At 55.2% G+C, this 15,879-nt stretch overlaps 1 protein-coding gene across 1 annotated transcript; it reads left to right on the plus strand.

Annotated features, from left to right (window-relative positions):
• Window positions 1-686: 686 nt before the first annotated feature.
• Window positions 687-14,477, plus strand: C21H6orf132 (chromosome 21 C6orf132 homolog). The gene is made up of 5 exons (XM_054181350.1): window positions 687-866; window positions 5,444-5,559; window positions 10,525-10,600; window positions 10,945-13,840; window positions 14,168-14,477. The coding sequence occupies exons 1-5, from the start codon at window positions 719-721 to the stop codon at window positions 14,271-14,273; spliced, it is 3,342 nt and encodes a 1,113-aa protein (XP_054037325.1). The 5' UTR covers window positions 687-718; the 3' UTR covers window positions 14,274-14,477.
• Window positions 14,478-15,879: the final 1,402 nt, after the last annotated feature.

Here is a 15,879-nt window from a genome sequence, read left to right on the forward strand (position 1 = left end):
CTTAAATGCTCATATACGACCAACTTGAAAAGATTGATAGTTTGTGTTGTGCTGGGGTTTTTAAGAGGAATCAGATGTTCAGTTATTTATTGAGCACATATGTTGGATATGTTTCCAGGTTAGTAAGGTGACCCGTCCACCCAGTCACAGCCCGTAGCTTGTATCATCCAGTGAGCGTCATGATATTTGTAATCATCCACCAGTTTCTCGTGGACCCTGATGACATTACTGACCACCTTGTCTCGCCAGCCTGTAAGGCGCGTTTGTGTGGCAACCGACTGGAAAGCTGCCTGCGTCGGCCGACCCCTTTCGCCAGTCCCAGTTCGAGGGTGCAGGGGCTCACTGACACTGCGGACCCCGCGGACCCTCCAGCTTTATCTCACCCCGTCTCGTCTTCCCCCCGCTCCCCACCGGCAGGAAGGGGCCGGCCACCAGCGGCCCGGGGACCCCCGCGGCTGCAGAAGCCCCTCGGGCTGGGCCCTCCAGGGACCCCCCGGGGCCGGCCCGGCCCATAAAGCCCGCAGGGGCTGCCTCCGCCGGGCAGGGCGGGAGCGGCCGCGCGGCCCCGGGCGGCGGGAGGCACCTGGGAGGAAGGAGGGGCGGAAGGTGGGACCGGCCCGGCCCGCCCCCGCCCCGCAGCCGCCCCGGCAGCGGCCCCGGCCCGCCGCGGCGGGGATGCCCGGCTGGGAGCGCGGCGGGCAGCGGCAGCTCCGCCAGGATGAAGAAGCACCAGCACTCGGTGCAGGGCACCTTCAGCCGCCTCTTCGGCAAGCGCCACGCCAGCCCCGCCGCCGCTTCCCTCTTCGCCACCAACCCGCCCTGGATCTTCACGCAGGAGGTGACCTCGGACAGCGCGGGAGGCACCGGTCAGTGTCCCCTCTCCTCCCCCGGCGGGAGCCCGCGGGTGACGGGGCTCCGGGAAGGGGCCGGTGCCGGCGGGCGAAGGGGTCGGATGGGGCCGGGGAGCGGCGGTGGCTCGTTCGCCGCCCGGTTGGGCAACTGCGGGAGGCGTTTGGCAGGGCTGGGCCACCGAAGGGCGAGTTTCAGCCTGTGCTGTGCGGGCTGGCGAGCGCTCCGGGCGCCGGGGAGGGTGCGGAGGCTCGGCACCCGCGGGCTGGGGCCGGCTCGGTGCTCTCACGGGGCCGTAATCCGCTCTGGGAAGTTAAACTTGACCAAAGCCGGCTGATAAAGAGTTGTGAATCTGTTTTATTGCTTCCAGGAGCACTTTCCCACGCCATGTTTGATCTGCTCCTTCCCAGGTTTTAGGTATTTACTTGTAAACCTGTTTCTTGGACTGTGTGCGAGGGGGGAGTTGAGGGTTGCATATTCCTCAGGATTTATTTGTATTTCTTTGTGGGTTTAATTGCAATACTGTGCCCTGGAGGCTCATGTAGGAGGGAGCCAAGTTAATAGTAATGGAGCCAGGTAGATAAAAGATATCAGTTTGCGGATAAAGTTTGGTGGCTGTAAGATTCCAACAGACACTTCAAGCTTAAAAATGGAAGCGCTGCTTGCTGAGCTGTGCAATGTGAAGCAGTGTCTGTCCATTAATGCTATTGCAAGGTGGTTACACCCCGCAGGCCAAGCTGGTGAAACTAAGATAAAATGAAAATGCGATGGAGTTTCATGCATCTCTTAAACACAAAAGGAAAATTGCTGATTTCTAACTGTCGTAAATCTGAGGAGGATTTAAGCTTCCCTCTGATGTGGTTTGGATTTAAAAAAAAAAAAGTCACCGTGTCTTCTTATTACAAGCCTGATTTCCGTGGCTGCAATTGCAGTACAAAGGCATTCCTTTCAGGTGTGGGGAACGGCTGTGCGGATCAGCTTGCAAAGTAAAAGCCAGGAGTCCTTGAAATCTGAGCATAAAGAAGAGCTGTTGAATCGCTCCGTAGCATCCTCTTGGCATTTATATTGTTAGTGCGACTTGTGTAGGGGAGTGTGACACACAGAAGCTGAGAGACCATGTTTGGAGTAACGCATGTGAGGTGTGGGTTTGTCGCAAGGAATGGCATGGTCACAGCTGAGAGTCCAAGGGGCAGATTCTGTCGTATCCTGACTTCCCCAGTGCCACGGTCTTACCCAGAGAAGCCCCGTCCCTGGCCCTGTCTCTTGAATATTTGCTGCATAGCTTCATGCCATCATGTCTGCCAAAAGGAGTCCACTGCTTCTGCTAATCCCCACCTTAGTTTTTCATACAAAGTAAACACAAGTTAAGCAATGTGGAATGGGTGTAGGTTTGCATGTCACTGACTCAGAGATTCCTGAATATAGTGACTGATGCCGCCTCCTCGCTGTGAGCTGTGGATACCCCAGCGTCAAACCTGCTACGCCTACTCCAGGTGATGCAACCCTGAAGTAGGAAGAAGTTCCATTGCATGTGTTGTAGGTTGTTTATTTTATTTCCCATGACTGAGAGTACACAAACGTCTCCAGAACAGGTTGAATGTCAAAAAGTGGCCAAAGCGTAGTTGGGGCCAGCCACTTCCGACAGCCTCCGAAGGCGTGTTTCCCCATCCCTTCTTCCAGGAAATGAAGCTGGCAGGGCACAGGTTTTACTGGTGACAGGCTCCTAGCAGGCAAGTCCAGTTTATCTAGCAAAGAAAACACAACTACAAGCACTTCATTTTACTTTAATTAAATGCATTCAGGTTAGTGATGCTTAGTAATCTAGGATCAAAGACCTTGTGATCTTTAATACAGTTTCTCACTGAGTTTACCTAGTGTCTGGTTTAATATAAAACTCTCATCTCAAGTCTCTGAACTACTCTATCACTGTTCCACAAAGCTGTCTGAATCCAAACTCTGATGTTGCATTGGCCTTAATTCTCGCTGCTTACTTGCTTAATATGGTGTCACCCAAGGGGTTATGCAAAAATAATAATAATTAGCTGGCATCTCAGCTGCTCTTGGGACTCCAGCAGCTCCTCCTCTGCGCCTGGGCCCCTCACAGGCAGGGAGGTCTTAAACCGCTGGTAGGACCACGCTAACTGAAGTGCAGGCTGATTAGTATTTCGAAAGCTAAAGAAAATGCCCCTTTTTTAAAGAATCCCTTGTAGTGGGAGAAGTTTAGGATAAGTTATGTCTGACTGTAAGGACAGCGATAGGATGATGGATACTCCTGGGTGTATTCCAGGGCAACTCGTGGTGTAGGTGGTGGGAGAAAGGGAGAGCTTGCGTGCTTGCTGGACTCAGTGGCATGTTTCAAGGCTGTGTGGAATTTATCGGCCTCCAAACCTCTGACTTCAGCAGAAGCTGAGGAAGCTCCTGCCCAGCCCCTGGCATGGTCAGGTTCTTCATTCCAGGTGTTCATGCAAGTGTTTTTCTTCTGTGGGAGTATGCACGCACACACACGTGTGTTCTTTTTTTTTTTTTTTTTTTTCCTTTTTCCTCCCTTCCCACTGAACTCTCTTTCTAAGGGAGCTTCTTGCCTGATCTCTGCCTGTCCCAGGAGGGCAGAGACTTAGTGCCAACCACAGCTACGTGCCACGGCAACCCATGATGGGTTGGGGACGCCGGTGTTTGGGGAGCAGAGGCTGTCCCTCTCAGGGGGGACCGTGTGGGAGCAGGGACGCGCAGGAGGGAGTGGGATCACTGGCTGGGGCTGTGACAGCGGCCAGTTGTCTGCAGAGTCTTGGGGACTCCTCGGGCGGGCAGTCCCGCTCCAGCGAGTGCTGCCTGTGGGTTTCGGAGGTTTAGAAACACAGTCCAGCCCCTCTGCCTGCGCGCGGAGCTTACACAACCCTCACCTCTGCGCTGCGCCTTGTGTTGCTGTAGGACACTCGACAGAAACTGTGTCTGTGCTTCACGCTTTAGCGTGGGGTCGGGTTTGAGGACTGCTTCCAAACTTTTTAGAGGAAGAAAAAAAGCAAGCTGTTTACTTCTTGGTGTTTGTGTTTTGGGATGGAGGGAGAGGTTGTTTGCTTCTTCAGTGGAACCACTATTGAATTCTCTTAGGTGGGAACACTCCTGCAGAGTTTTCTCTCTGATCACAGCTGTTTTCCAGCAATTCCCGCCCCCCCCGCTTCCTCAAACCCTCATTTTTTCTTTAATGTTGGTTTCCTTGGCTACGAATTATTTGTGTATCTCCTTCCAGCCAAGGTGGGGTTTACGTGCTTCAGTGCTTCTGCTTGTTAATTCATGCTGTTAATCAGACACAAAGAACGTAATTAAACTAATTTTATGAGCTTTATTCACTGTCAGAAATAAACCGGCCCAAAAGGTGTGGTTCAAGGTAGAAGCACAGGGCTGGGAACCAGGAATACCTGACGGTTTCTGCTGCTTGTAACACCGGGGCCCGGTGACTGCTTTCTGCCGTAGTGTCTCCATTCATAGCAGTATTTTGTAGGAAGAAATACTACTTCAGAGCCTTTCTCTGAAGTGTGAAAGTGTAGTGGCAAGCACGACTTCTCCCCCAGTGCCACGACTTCTCCCCCTGCAGCAGGGGTCAGAGACAAGTCACCCCCGCAGCGTGCAGAAGGGTGCTGTGGGTGCTGGTCGTGTCCGTCCACAGCTGTGTCACCTCCTCACACTGCCCTCGGCCGCTGGCAGTGGAATGTGGAGGGGAAACTCCTCCTTGGGAAGCCCCCACGTGTCCTGGTTCCATCAGGGTGTCTGAGCGGCGAGGCGTTCCCCGCTGCGCACCCAGGTCCTGCTCGGCACAAGCCAGCGGGCTGCTTGGGGTCCGGGACGCCTCCACTGTCCCTCTCCGCTGTGTAAGTGACAGGGACCTGTTGTCCTGATAGGGCTGAATGAAGAACCTGTAACTAGCTCTGGGCTTTGATGGCAACTGCCCTGCCCGCAGAGCGGTCAGCAGGCGAGGGAGGGCAGAAGCTCTCCCTCCGGTTGCTGTGGCTGGTGGTCAGACCCCGCTGCTGCTGCCCTGCTCGATTCCAGGTGCCGAGGTCAGGTCCTGCCCCACACGTACGAGCTGGTTCGTGTCACCTCTGCGGCACCTGCCCTGGACCCACCTCCTGCTCTCCCGCAGGCTGGGGCCTCGTGGCACTGTAAAGAGAAATCCTGAAGCATTTTCCTTCCCTAAACTTAATCTGAGTGGGGAGTGAACTGAGTGCTTGTGCTAACTTTTGACCCTCCTGAGGTAAATTTAAGTTAGCTACAATTAGAAATAAGCCTTTTGGAATAGACTTGACATCTGTGCTCTCTCAACTCCAGCCTCTGGAGCTCCGGGAAGGGTCTCTGCACCTTGCGGGCATCTGCCAGCAGCTGCCCGGGGGACCCGCTCACCTGGGACCTTTCTCCTCCCATCTTCAACTCGGCTCCAAAACACCCCAATGCTCCTCAGAATGTGGTGGGTTTTGCCCGTCCCTGAGAGCTGATACAGCAAATTCTTCACAGCGCTTTTTAAAATTAGATGGTGTCCAGTGTTGTTTTTCCTGTTGCCTCAAACGCGGTGCTGCTGCTAACAGTCTTCTCTTCCCCTCAGGTGATGTGATTGAAGTGTACTATGGCGACAATCGCTTTGGGACAATGACTGACTCTGGCACAGCAACGCTTAAACCTCGTCCAAGAGTCCGGCCGCTGCTGACTTTCTTACCCCTTGTGAGTATCCGGCTCGCCGCTGGGATTCGTTACGGCAGCGTGTGTAACTGGTGCCCAAAACCAGCTGGGCTGGCTGCTGCTCTCATCCTCTACCTCAGGGAAGAAATTAAATGAAAAGTAAAACCACTCTGTAATGATGCTGGATACGAGGGATTAGGAGGTGATCTGAGTTCAAGGCTTGTGTTGGACATAGGCAAGATACTCAGGCGGGAGACATAAGCATCATCAGGCTTGTATTTTCAATTAAAAAAAATTTGCTGAGAGTGTAGATGGTAGATCTGGCTTGCACTGCATTTTATCTAGCCGCCACTAGCAGTATCTCTCCCTGGATCAGGCGTGTTGCTGGAGAGCAATAGCAAAGCTGTGCCCCGTGTACAGCAGGGGGAGGAGGCGGCGATGCAGCAGGTGTCTGTGCGGAGCCTGATTTTTCCAACCTCTGTATGAGGGAAACCGTTCCCCGCGGAGCTGCCTGTGCTCCAGCTGGATGCAGGGACTGAAGCAGCAAGTGCCAGCTCCACTGGACCCAGAGGTGGCTTTAACCCAGCTGGGACTCCAGAAGCCACGTGTGCTCATTGCTCCGCTGCCGTGTGTGCTGAGCAAGCTTCTCTCCTCCATGTAGCACACCTTTGCAAAGGTCTTATCCCCTAAAGAGTAGAGTGGGGCGCATGATTGCTCAGAGATACTCTGTGGATGGCAATAGCTAAGTCTGAAGTGATGCACGCAGGTCGCTGAAAGTCAGTGAAGACAGTAAAACACTTAAAATCCTTTGGTCTTGACAAGAAAATCCTCTCTGAGAGCGGGGGATGTTTTTCCTCATACATCCTTATCCTTTAGAGCGGCCATCGCCTACAGCAGAAAATGGGCTGGTCTGCTGTCACCTGGGTGCAATTAGGAGTCAATGGTGTTGTGCAGGTGTCATTTGGAGGACAACTGGGTGGGAGAGGGAGTTTATATATCTTTTGGAGAGCATCATTAGGAAGTTATGGGGTTTCGTGGGTTCTACAAAGGAGTTGTGCCCTCTGTGATGCCTTTCAAATGACGACAGCGGGTGAAAAATCTCACCTGGGCTCCCAGTTGAGTAACCGTAGGACTGGTGCCTGAGAAACTGCTCTCTGGTAGCACAGGCTTGGGTGCACAACCACAGCTGGCACCCCATATTATCAGGTTTTAAAACTTGCCTTTTGCATATTTTTTGAGCGTATTTTTTTGTTTTACTCGTGGAAGTGTATGTGGTAGAGGAATACACGTTGCAAATGTCCCTGGGATAAATACTAAGGGCTGTCACCCCAGCCATGGGGCTTTCCTGCTGCCCGCAGAAGCATGGCTGGCCCTGGGGCTTTTTCCCCTCAGTTGCCCTTGTGAGGGTCCCTCTCACTGTGCTGCTCTTACCAATAGTAACAGGTCTAGCTGGAGGAATAAGTAGGAATAAGCAACATTTTTTAAGGACCAGTCTGTGTTGTGTATTTGCATTATTTTTATGAGGCTTGATTATGATTTGATTTGGCACAGACGCTTCTGCTGCCACATGCATATTTGCACTGGGCTGTTCTGCAGCTCCTGCCTTAACCCTTTCCTTCCACCCACCCGCTCCCGGGCGTGGGGGCAGGCTGAGGAGCTGCTGCCTGCGTGGCTGTGAGTCAGGAGGATGCACACACCCTGCCCTCCAGCTCTCCCCGCATGGAGCACATCCTGCCCCCCAAACCGCCTGGTCCTCGGCCACCCCAAGGCATTGCAGGAGAGGGGGCTTTGCCCCCTGCCCCTTGGGTACCGCCACCTCCCCCTGCCCCTTGGGTTCCCAGGTACCACCACCTCCCCCTGCCCGCCCAACTTCCCAAGTCCAGGCGGAGCTTTGGCATCCTGGGGGAATAAATTCCTGTAGTTAACCACCAAACTTCGCTGGCTCTTTTTCAAAACGAGGAGGCTGAGGGTAGTGCTTCAAATTCGGAGAAATCCGTGGCCTCTCTGAGATTCCAAGGTGCTAAGTGGATGTGTTTTTTGTAAGGGGCAGCCTCAAGCCTGGCTCATTTTCCTGCATATGAGGAAAGGCAGAGAGAATTGGGTTTGTTCAGCCCTGAGAAAAGAAGGCTCAGGGGAGACCTTGTCACCACGTTCCGGTATTTGAAGGGTGGCTACAAAGAAGATGGAGACTCCCTTTTTTACCAGGAGCCGCATGGAAAAGATGAGGGGTAATGGGTACAAATTACTCCAGGGGAGATTCCAATTGGACACAAGAGGAAAATTTTCTACAATGAGAACAAATGGCCACTGGAACAATCTCCCCAGGGGAGCGGTGGATTCCCCAACATTGGGCACTGTTAAGAGTCAGTTGGACAGGGTGCTGGGCCATCTTGTCTAGACCGTGCTTTTCCCAAGAAAGGCTGGACCGGATGATCCTTGAGGTCCCTTCCAGCCTGGGATTTGATGATTCTATGACTTAATGGGTGGGAAGCTTGGGCTCCCGAGAGACCAGGACAGGCAGGCTCCCCTTCCCTGGGGACAGGGGATATCTAACTCTGTTCCAGTGCTGAAAAGTGATTCCTGGTGGTTACAGTGAAAGCTCCCCTCAGCGGGATCCTCGGCACACATAAATCTGATGCAGGTACCACAAACTGGAAATGCCGGTTCCTGGCGCACCACCCCGAGCGCAGCAGCCTGCTGTGAATCAGCTGGAGGTTTGCTGGGCTGGTCCCACCCCGGCAAACACAGCAGAGGGAAACAATCTTTCTAGTCATCTCCGGAGACTGGCAGCGTACTGGAGATGCTTTCCATCTTGGAAGCCAGCTCATGATGTGAGGATGGGTGGTTTTTGAGAGAGGTGCTGAGCATTAGCAACTGCAACAGAAATTTTTGGTGAGAAACAGGCTTGTCCAGTTTTTAGGACCTTTTGAAATGACATGTCCAAAATTACTGCTCGTTTATGAAATGTGGACTCTGTTTCCTACAGTTTTGCATAGATCTCTTCCGACTGCCGTTCCCTTTCTACTCCTATCCAAACATGTGATGCATATGTTGCTTTTAACTCAATGCCCAGACATCTTTGTTTCCCTGTAAATGAGCAGGTATCCTCGGTGTGCTCTGGAGACTGGCAGCAATGAATTTCCATAGCAAATGGGAACTGCCGGGTTTTTTTTTTTTCTTTGTGGCTTTTTGGTATCTCACTGCTCTGGACAATTTCATTATCGGCTCTTGAAGTACCTGTGTTAGTCTTTGTCTTCCCTCTGGCTTTCAGATGAAGTTAAGGAACTGTCCTTTGCATTGTACAGTATCTTTGGGACCAGGAAAGAGGTCCTAGACGAGGCTATAAGGCTCACCTAGTCTGAGGTTCTGCCACTAACAGATCTGTCCTAAAGCCTTAGCGGACCTTGGCTTCTCCCTCAGCACCAAGTTCTCTGATCAGTTGTGCAATCCCAGGGACATGAATTCCCACTCACTCTCTCCTGGCTCACCAGCAACTGGCTCGTTCCCTTGTGGTTATAGAGGATCTTTGGTCATCTGCAGGCTGGTGGACTTTGCAAGCGAAGCACGTGCATTTTCTTGTGATTTTGTCAAAAGCTGGGGGATTCCAGGGCTCTTCTGATGGAGCCCAGGCTGCTGCTGTCGGCTCAGCCCCAGCAGCTCCTGCGTTGCTGAACTCCTGCACCCAGCGTGGTTCGTGGGGTGTTAATGTGCTGTCTGAGCCCTGGATGGGGCTGGCTGGATAAACCCAGCTTGACCTTTGATCAAGGAGACTTTGGAATCCTACAGCAATCTCTTGTAAAAATCGTGATAATGCCAGTGAAAGGCAAAGGGCAGGGCCTCAGCCATTATCGAGGCTTTTGTATGCAGAAAAGCATGGCACTGAGCGGTGCAGGCTGATGGTAGAGTAGCATTTGCTTTGCACAAGGGGCTGTTAACAGCTAATGCAAACAGCTGCTGGGGTGAGCAGGAGTGCAACGGGGTGGACCCTGGAGCCTGGGAACGGGGCGGTATGTCCCTGGCCACTGCCCACGGGGTCTGCGGGCTCCTGCCGCTCGTGGAGCGTTATTTCCTTGCTATGGGTCTCTCCCAACGCTGGTATGTGAGCGCCCGGTCCACTGCCTCGGTTGCTTACGTCTGTGCCGACAGCCTGATTCAGCATCAGTTTGTGTTTCGGACGTGGGTGCGTTAGTGTACGTTTCATGAGCAATTCCAGTCCCTCTGCAGAGCAATCTCAGCAGTGAGTCACTGGAGGGAAGGAGAGGCTTTCTGCTCCTGGCAGGTGCTGGAGGCAGCCCTGGTCAGCGCTGCAGGTGAGTCAGCATGCCACGAATATCTCACCATGGGTGGCTGTAATTATCCCAAGTGCCCCAGCCGTAAGCATCCTCGCAAATGTGTAGGCTGCTAAATTGCATGGTCCTGTACCACCTAAATGCACTGCTGAGTTTTCAGCGTGAATGCAAAGGGAGTAATTGGGAGTGAAACACAAACCACGCAAGTAGCAGTTTTCCCCAGAGTGTTCAGATACGCTGGTGCCAGTTTCCCAAAAAGCTGGAAGTCTGTCTGCGATTTCGGTGGGGTGTGTACATGACTGCAGCGTGGGCTGGCGGTGCTTGCTGGAGAGCAATACCCACAAAACCTGTGGGAGCTATTAAATTTGCTTGGTAGGTGAATGGTGAGAAACTCGTGGTGCTGACCTTGGGCTGGGGAGCCCTGAGCGTGGGCGCGACAAAGCCGTGCTCCTCTCCAGCCCCTCTGCCCCTCACTAGCACAGGGGAATTGTGTCCGTGGCTTGGGCAACCTTGATCAGAAGTGAAGACTCGTCCCCTTAAGCCCTGTCAACAGCAGCTACTGCAGGGACCTCTGTGTCTTGGAAACAGCCGTGGATCCCATCAGGCTCCTGTTTGTGTAGACAAATTACCAGCTATACAGGCTAGGGCCTGCCTGTCAGCACTTTGCTCTGATACCCTGGGCGTAAAACTAACAGCTCCGTTTTCTCAACTATTGCAGAATGCCCAAGAATCCCACGGGGTGGCTGTGCCAACGCCATCGGTGCCAGAAGACTTTGAGGAAAAAGCAGCTCTTGGTAAGGAATCCTCTCTGCCGAGTCCGGGACGGTGCTGAGTGCTCAGCAGTACCGTGCCCTCGGGGGAGGAAGCATGCGTATACCGAGCTCTGGAGCAGACGGGCTGATCGTGAGATTTTCATGCTAAAATAGAGTCTACTATTAATTATTTTTTGAAGTCATTGAAAATGAATTCATTTCTACGGGGTGAGGCATAGTGTCTGTTACAGTTCAGCAAGCTTTAGACAGCTGCTGAGCAAAAGGAACTGGCTTCCTAGGAGGATAGCTGGCCAGGGGCGGCGCTGGCCGTCGCAGTGCTGACGGAGAAGGTGCTCACACCATTGTGCTCTCACTCTTCCTTGCAGGCTCTGGCTCCCAGATCAATGGGAACTACCGAATGTACAGCTCGGTGGGGGACCTGCGCCCACAGGCTCTCGAGGGGGATGATCTGGATGAAGACATCCCTCCGCCACCATCGGTACCCCCACCGCCCCCTCCAACGGCACCAGCACCTGCACCACCGCCTCCAGCCTCGCCGGTCCCTCCACCACCCGATATGCTGCCTCCACCACCACCACCACCTGAGATGGTGCCACCACCTCCTGCCATGGCACCTCCACCACCTCCAGCTTCTGCCCTGTCCTCCCCCAGCACACCGGCTCCTCCAGATTTCATCCCACCAGCCCCACCGGGTGCCCCGCAGCTCAGCCAGGCCCCAGCATCCTTCACCACCAGCATTTCCAAGTGGAAGTCTGAGACGGTGCTGAACACGCGGCAGGCGGATGCCGAGGGGCCGCTCTGCCCCACTGAGGCTGGGGTGCCGGCTGCCCCTGGCCCAAAGGAGAGTCTGCAGCCCAAGCACTGTCCCGAGCCCCACCTCACCTTCCCCAGGTCCTTCAAGGTGCCCCCCCCAGCCCCAGCCCGGTCCTCCTCCATCCCTGTTCAGGAGAGCCAGCCTGCCCGGCAGGAGCCCTTCCAGAAGCAGCCTCACGCCCGGCCTCCCCTCCCGCCCTGCTTCACCATAAGACCCGCAGCCAAGGCTCACGCCGGAGGAGAAGCTGAGCAGAGAAATTCCCCGCTCAGACAGGCCGTCGCGAAGCCGGCAGTGCCGACACCCCTGCCACTGAGCCCCAAGCCCAGTCCAGGGCTCAGCCAAGGGACGAATCCTGCTGGTCACCGGTCCCCGCTGCCAGGCTCTGAGATGGAGAAAGTTCCTCAGCCAAAAACAGCCGAGAGAGATTCTCCTCCAAAATCCGAATCTATCTCTGCGAATGACCTGGACCTCCCCCCTCCAGACTACCCCACCTGCGAGGACGACTGGAGGGATGCCAGCAACCTGAGCAGGCTGCGGCACGAGCTTTCAGCCCTCCTGCGCTCCCCACGGAGGGAGGAGAGGCCGACAGAGAAGCCGGCGGCTCCCCAGCCTATGGACGGCAGTACCGACCGCCCTGGCAACCATGAGCCTAGTCTCAATGGGCCCAAACTCGCTGGACCTGCTGGGAAGGACACACAGGTACCCACAGGAGGGCCGAGCGAGAAGACAGAAGTGCCCAGCAGCCCCTCCAGTGCCAAGGGGGGCTCTCCCAGCACAGCGCTCCCTGCTCTGGAGAGCAACCCTGCCACGCAGACCTGCAGCGTGATGAAAATCAGGAACGAGCTGGAGGCTGTGCTGGCCCTGAAGAAAGATGGGAAACCTGCCCTGGGGCTCGGCAGCCAGAAGCAGGGCACCGAGGATGGCGGCAGCACCCCGCGTCTGAGGAAGAGCCCCCCTGACCTGAGGAAGAGCCCCCCTGACCCAGTTGACTCGGTGCTGCCAAAACCAGCCCCAAGCCCACTCCCAGCACCAGCAGCTGCAGAGGAGAAGGATGAGACAGGGCACAAGGACCATCCTGCTCCAGCCGCTAGCAAGGCCACGGAGAACTTGATCCCTGCTCCCGGGTCCCTTGACAGCAGCGCGAGCCCCCCAGAGCCACCTCAGGGACCGGCAGAGGAGCCCCCTGCTCCCACCTCTCCCTCGCCCCCCACTTCTCCTGCGCAGAGCCCAGCACCGCAGCCCAGCGCAGCCATCTTCCAGTACAAAGTGCACCGGGCTGGGGCCAGCTCAGCCGAAACACCTTGTGCCTCGGGCTCAGCTGAACCACCTTGTCCCACCAGCACAGCCAGGAGCCCGCCGGCTGCCTCGGCAGCAGGGCAAGAGGAGGTGCTGATCCACCCGGTGACGGGCGAGCGGGTGGAGCGAGGCTCCCCCATGGCCCTGCTCCTGGCTGCCCGGCAGCGTGCCCAGCGGGGCCGGCAGGGTGGCGAGGTGGGAGCTGCGCTGCGGATGAAGCCGCCCGTGAAACTCAGCAGTGCCTCGTCGGACACCACCTCCACCAGCTTCTACCGTCATGAGTCGAAGCCCTACTCCTTCACCGTGGTGCCTCGGCCGCCCATGGCGGGTACAGCAGGGTCAGAATGGAGCAAGCCTCCATCCTTCTCCAGCTCCTCGGAACAGGGCCGGGACGTGCGAGCGGTAGCTGAGGTGCAGCCCCTGAGCCTCCCTGGCCACCAGCGGGCCACTGCCTCCAGCCTGCTGCGGGGCCTCCTCGAGTCCGGGCGGCCGAACCAGCCTGGCTCAGCCCGCCATGGTGTGCCCAGGGAGGAGGAGGAGAATGGGGAGACGGCGCTGGACTTTGGGATCATCCCCCCGCCCCCTGAATTTAGCAACGAGACGGACGAGGCCGAGGGGCCCCTCATGAGTCGGGAGGAGAACCGCAAGTGCCCCAGCTTCCCCGACTGCAGCCGGGGCTCGGAGGCGCCACGGTACTTCAGGTGGCCTGGCTATGGCCGTGGCTACGGGGGCAGCCGTGAGCCGCCGGCCCCGCTGCCCTCAGAGAAGAGCAGGAGGAATGGCGACTTCACGCCCCAGTACCCAGACTACAGCAGCTCTGCCGGTTACTTTGGCCGCTGCCCGAACCCCCGGCCACTGATCAAGAAGCGCCTGTACGTCTCTGAGCCCGACAGCTCCTACCCCCGGGCAGCCGCAGCCCCCCGGGCCACAGGCACCCTCTCCTACAGCGCCGGGGGATACAGCTCCCCGGCCGGGGAGGGGGTCCGCCGCCTGGGGTCTGCCCAGAGGAATGGCCCCACGAGCACACAGGGCAGGCGGACATCCATGGATGCCGCTGGGAAGGTCGTGTCGTACGGCAGCACTGCGGCTGACGCCAAGTACAAGGGGCAGAACGGGGATTTCTCGCCCGCCGGTGCAGTGGCAGCCAGCAGGTATGTGTTCCCCTGAGCTGACCCCTTCCCTGTCCTCTGTGTCCCTTTGATTTGAAGGAGAGGAGGGCTGGGCCCTGGGCTGGCCCCAGAGCAGCGCAGACCCTGAGAGAAATCCCATCGCCGGGGTCCGGGGCTGTGGCTGTCCCGTGGTTCCTCCCCAGTCCCGGCCATAACCTATCGCCTGCTCCTTGCCGTGTTCCTGAATGGAAGCACGAAGTGTTGTGAGAGTTGGCCTGCTCCAATAGGAGACAAAAAAGATGACATTGCAATCATGAATAAAACCTGTTTTCTCAGCTTTCAGTGACTTTCCCTCTGTTTTCCCTCCAGACCTGCCCATGGCAGCCCACAGTACGGCGGACCCACCAACACCTTCACGGTCAGGCCTGGGGCACGGCAGCCCATCTCCTATGCCTACCAGAGTGGCCACCGATAGGCTTGTCTGCAGGATGCTCCACCACCTTCGTCCGGCTGGGAGAGGGAGAGAAGGTGCCTGGTGGGTTGTCTCCTTCTCCGTGAGCACCAGGGATGGTCCCAACCCAGCCAGCAAATGCACTGCTTGAAACTACTGATGGAGAAGGTGGGGAGTGAACCTGGGACTTGGACTCTTCTCAAGAGACTGTCATGGAGAGTAGTTACCACAGAGGACCGGCTGCTGTCTTGTTACGTGAGCAAACGCGGTTTCCCTTCTCCTATTTCACCCTCTGTATTATTTTCAAAATTGCAGCCTGATAGTTCTTCTAAGTGTTTAAAAAAAAAAAAAAAAAAAAAAAAAAAAGAAGGCATCCTTAGCCTTAGTTCTCTTTAAAGAGCATCACCACTGGAGAGATTGTTTTCAGTTTGGGTTTGGTTTTTTTTTTTTTATTTTAATTGGTTTAAATCCAGCATTCTTGGGAGTAGGGAGAAACCAACTGGGAGATGTGCATAATGGAAGCAAGCCAGTGTATAGCTAAATGTAGGGGAATTAAAATAAGAATGTGAGGCCAATGGAATAGAAATAGAGTTTAGGATGTCTAGATCCTAACCTCTACTGTCCCCACCTCCTTCAAGAGCCTTGAGCAAATCAATTACTCCAATGCCTTAAAAACAGCTGCCGGCTCTCCGTGCTGGTCCTGCGGAGCTGGGGGCAGCTCCGCCACTTCTCCAGGGAGCGACCGCGGGGAGCTCCGGGAGAGCGGGCACTTGCTTTTCTGCCCCTTTTAGTCACTGTAAATGTTTCTGTTGATAATTGTTGTTCCTCATGGAAGAAGGCTGTGAGGCCTGGATGGATGGCTGTAGGCTGTAAAGCACTTTGGAGCCTTAAGACCGAGCAGTCCTTCTCTTCCTGTGTCAGCTGGTGGGTGTCAGCGACCCACCACAACATGGTGCTTTCCTCGAGGGGTCTCTTGCCACTTCGTACCCGCATCAACCCCACCTCCAAAAGCTAAGCCACGTAGTCCTTATATACTGTTAAACTGAGACTTGGCTTTAGTTTGTCTGATTTGGGGGACTGAGAAGTTAATTTTGGTGTGATTGTAGAGTATTTGGTGCTCTTGGCGCGTGGAGCGTCTGACATGGCGAAGGGACCTGGCTCCTGCTGTTTCCACAGGCGCTTGCCCGGTGCTGGGCATGGGTGCAAGCCCTTCTCTGCCTCCTGCCAGCGCCCCCGAGGAGTGAGTGATGGCTGCATGGTGGGGTGGGAGATACGAGGTTATTCTATACTACAGAGCGAGCAGTACAGTCTCACCATAGCTGAGCAAAGTTTGGAATAGCCAGCTTCCAGAAACTACAGCTATATAATCTTCCTCATGGGTGAACTTGCTGAAAATCACTGTAAGATAAGTGTAAAAACTTGTAGAGAATGTTTTCTAATTACTGACAAACTACAAGCACTTTGAGACGTTAGTCTACTTCTATGGAAAGCACTTTCTATTTTCCGTACTATACAATATCGTTAGTTCCACTCCAACTTATGCCGCATTGCACGCGTGTGTGTATGGGTGCGTGTTAGCAGATTTTGCTCTACAATTCAACTCAAAATTCAGTGATAAATTTTCCTTCAT

The sequence above is a fragment of the Rissa tridactyla genome, chromosome 21 (genome assembly GCF_028500815.1).
Source record: "Rissa tridactyla isolate bRisTri1 chromosome 21, bRisTri1.patW.cur.20221130, whole genome shotgun sequence".
Taxonomy (NCBI): Eukaryota; Metazoa; Chordata; class Aves; order Charadriiformes; family Laridae; genus Rissa; species Rissa tridactyla.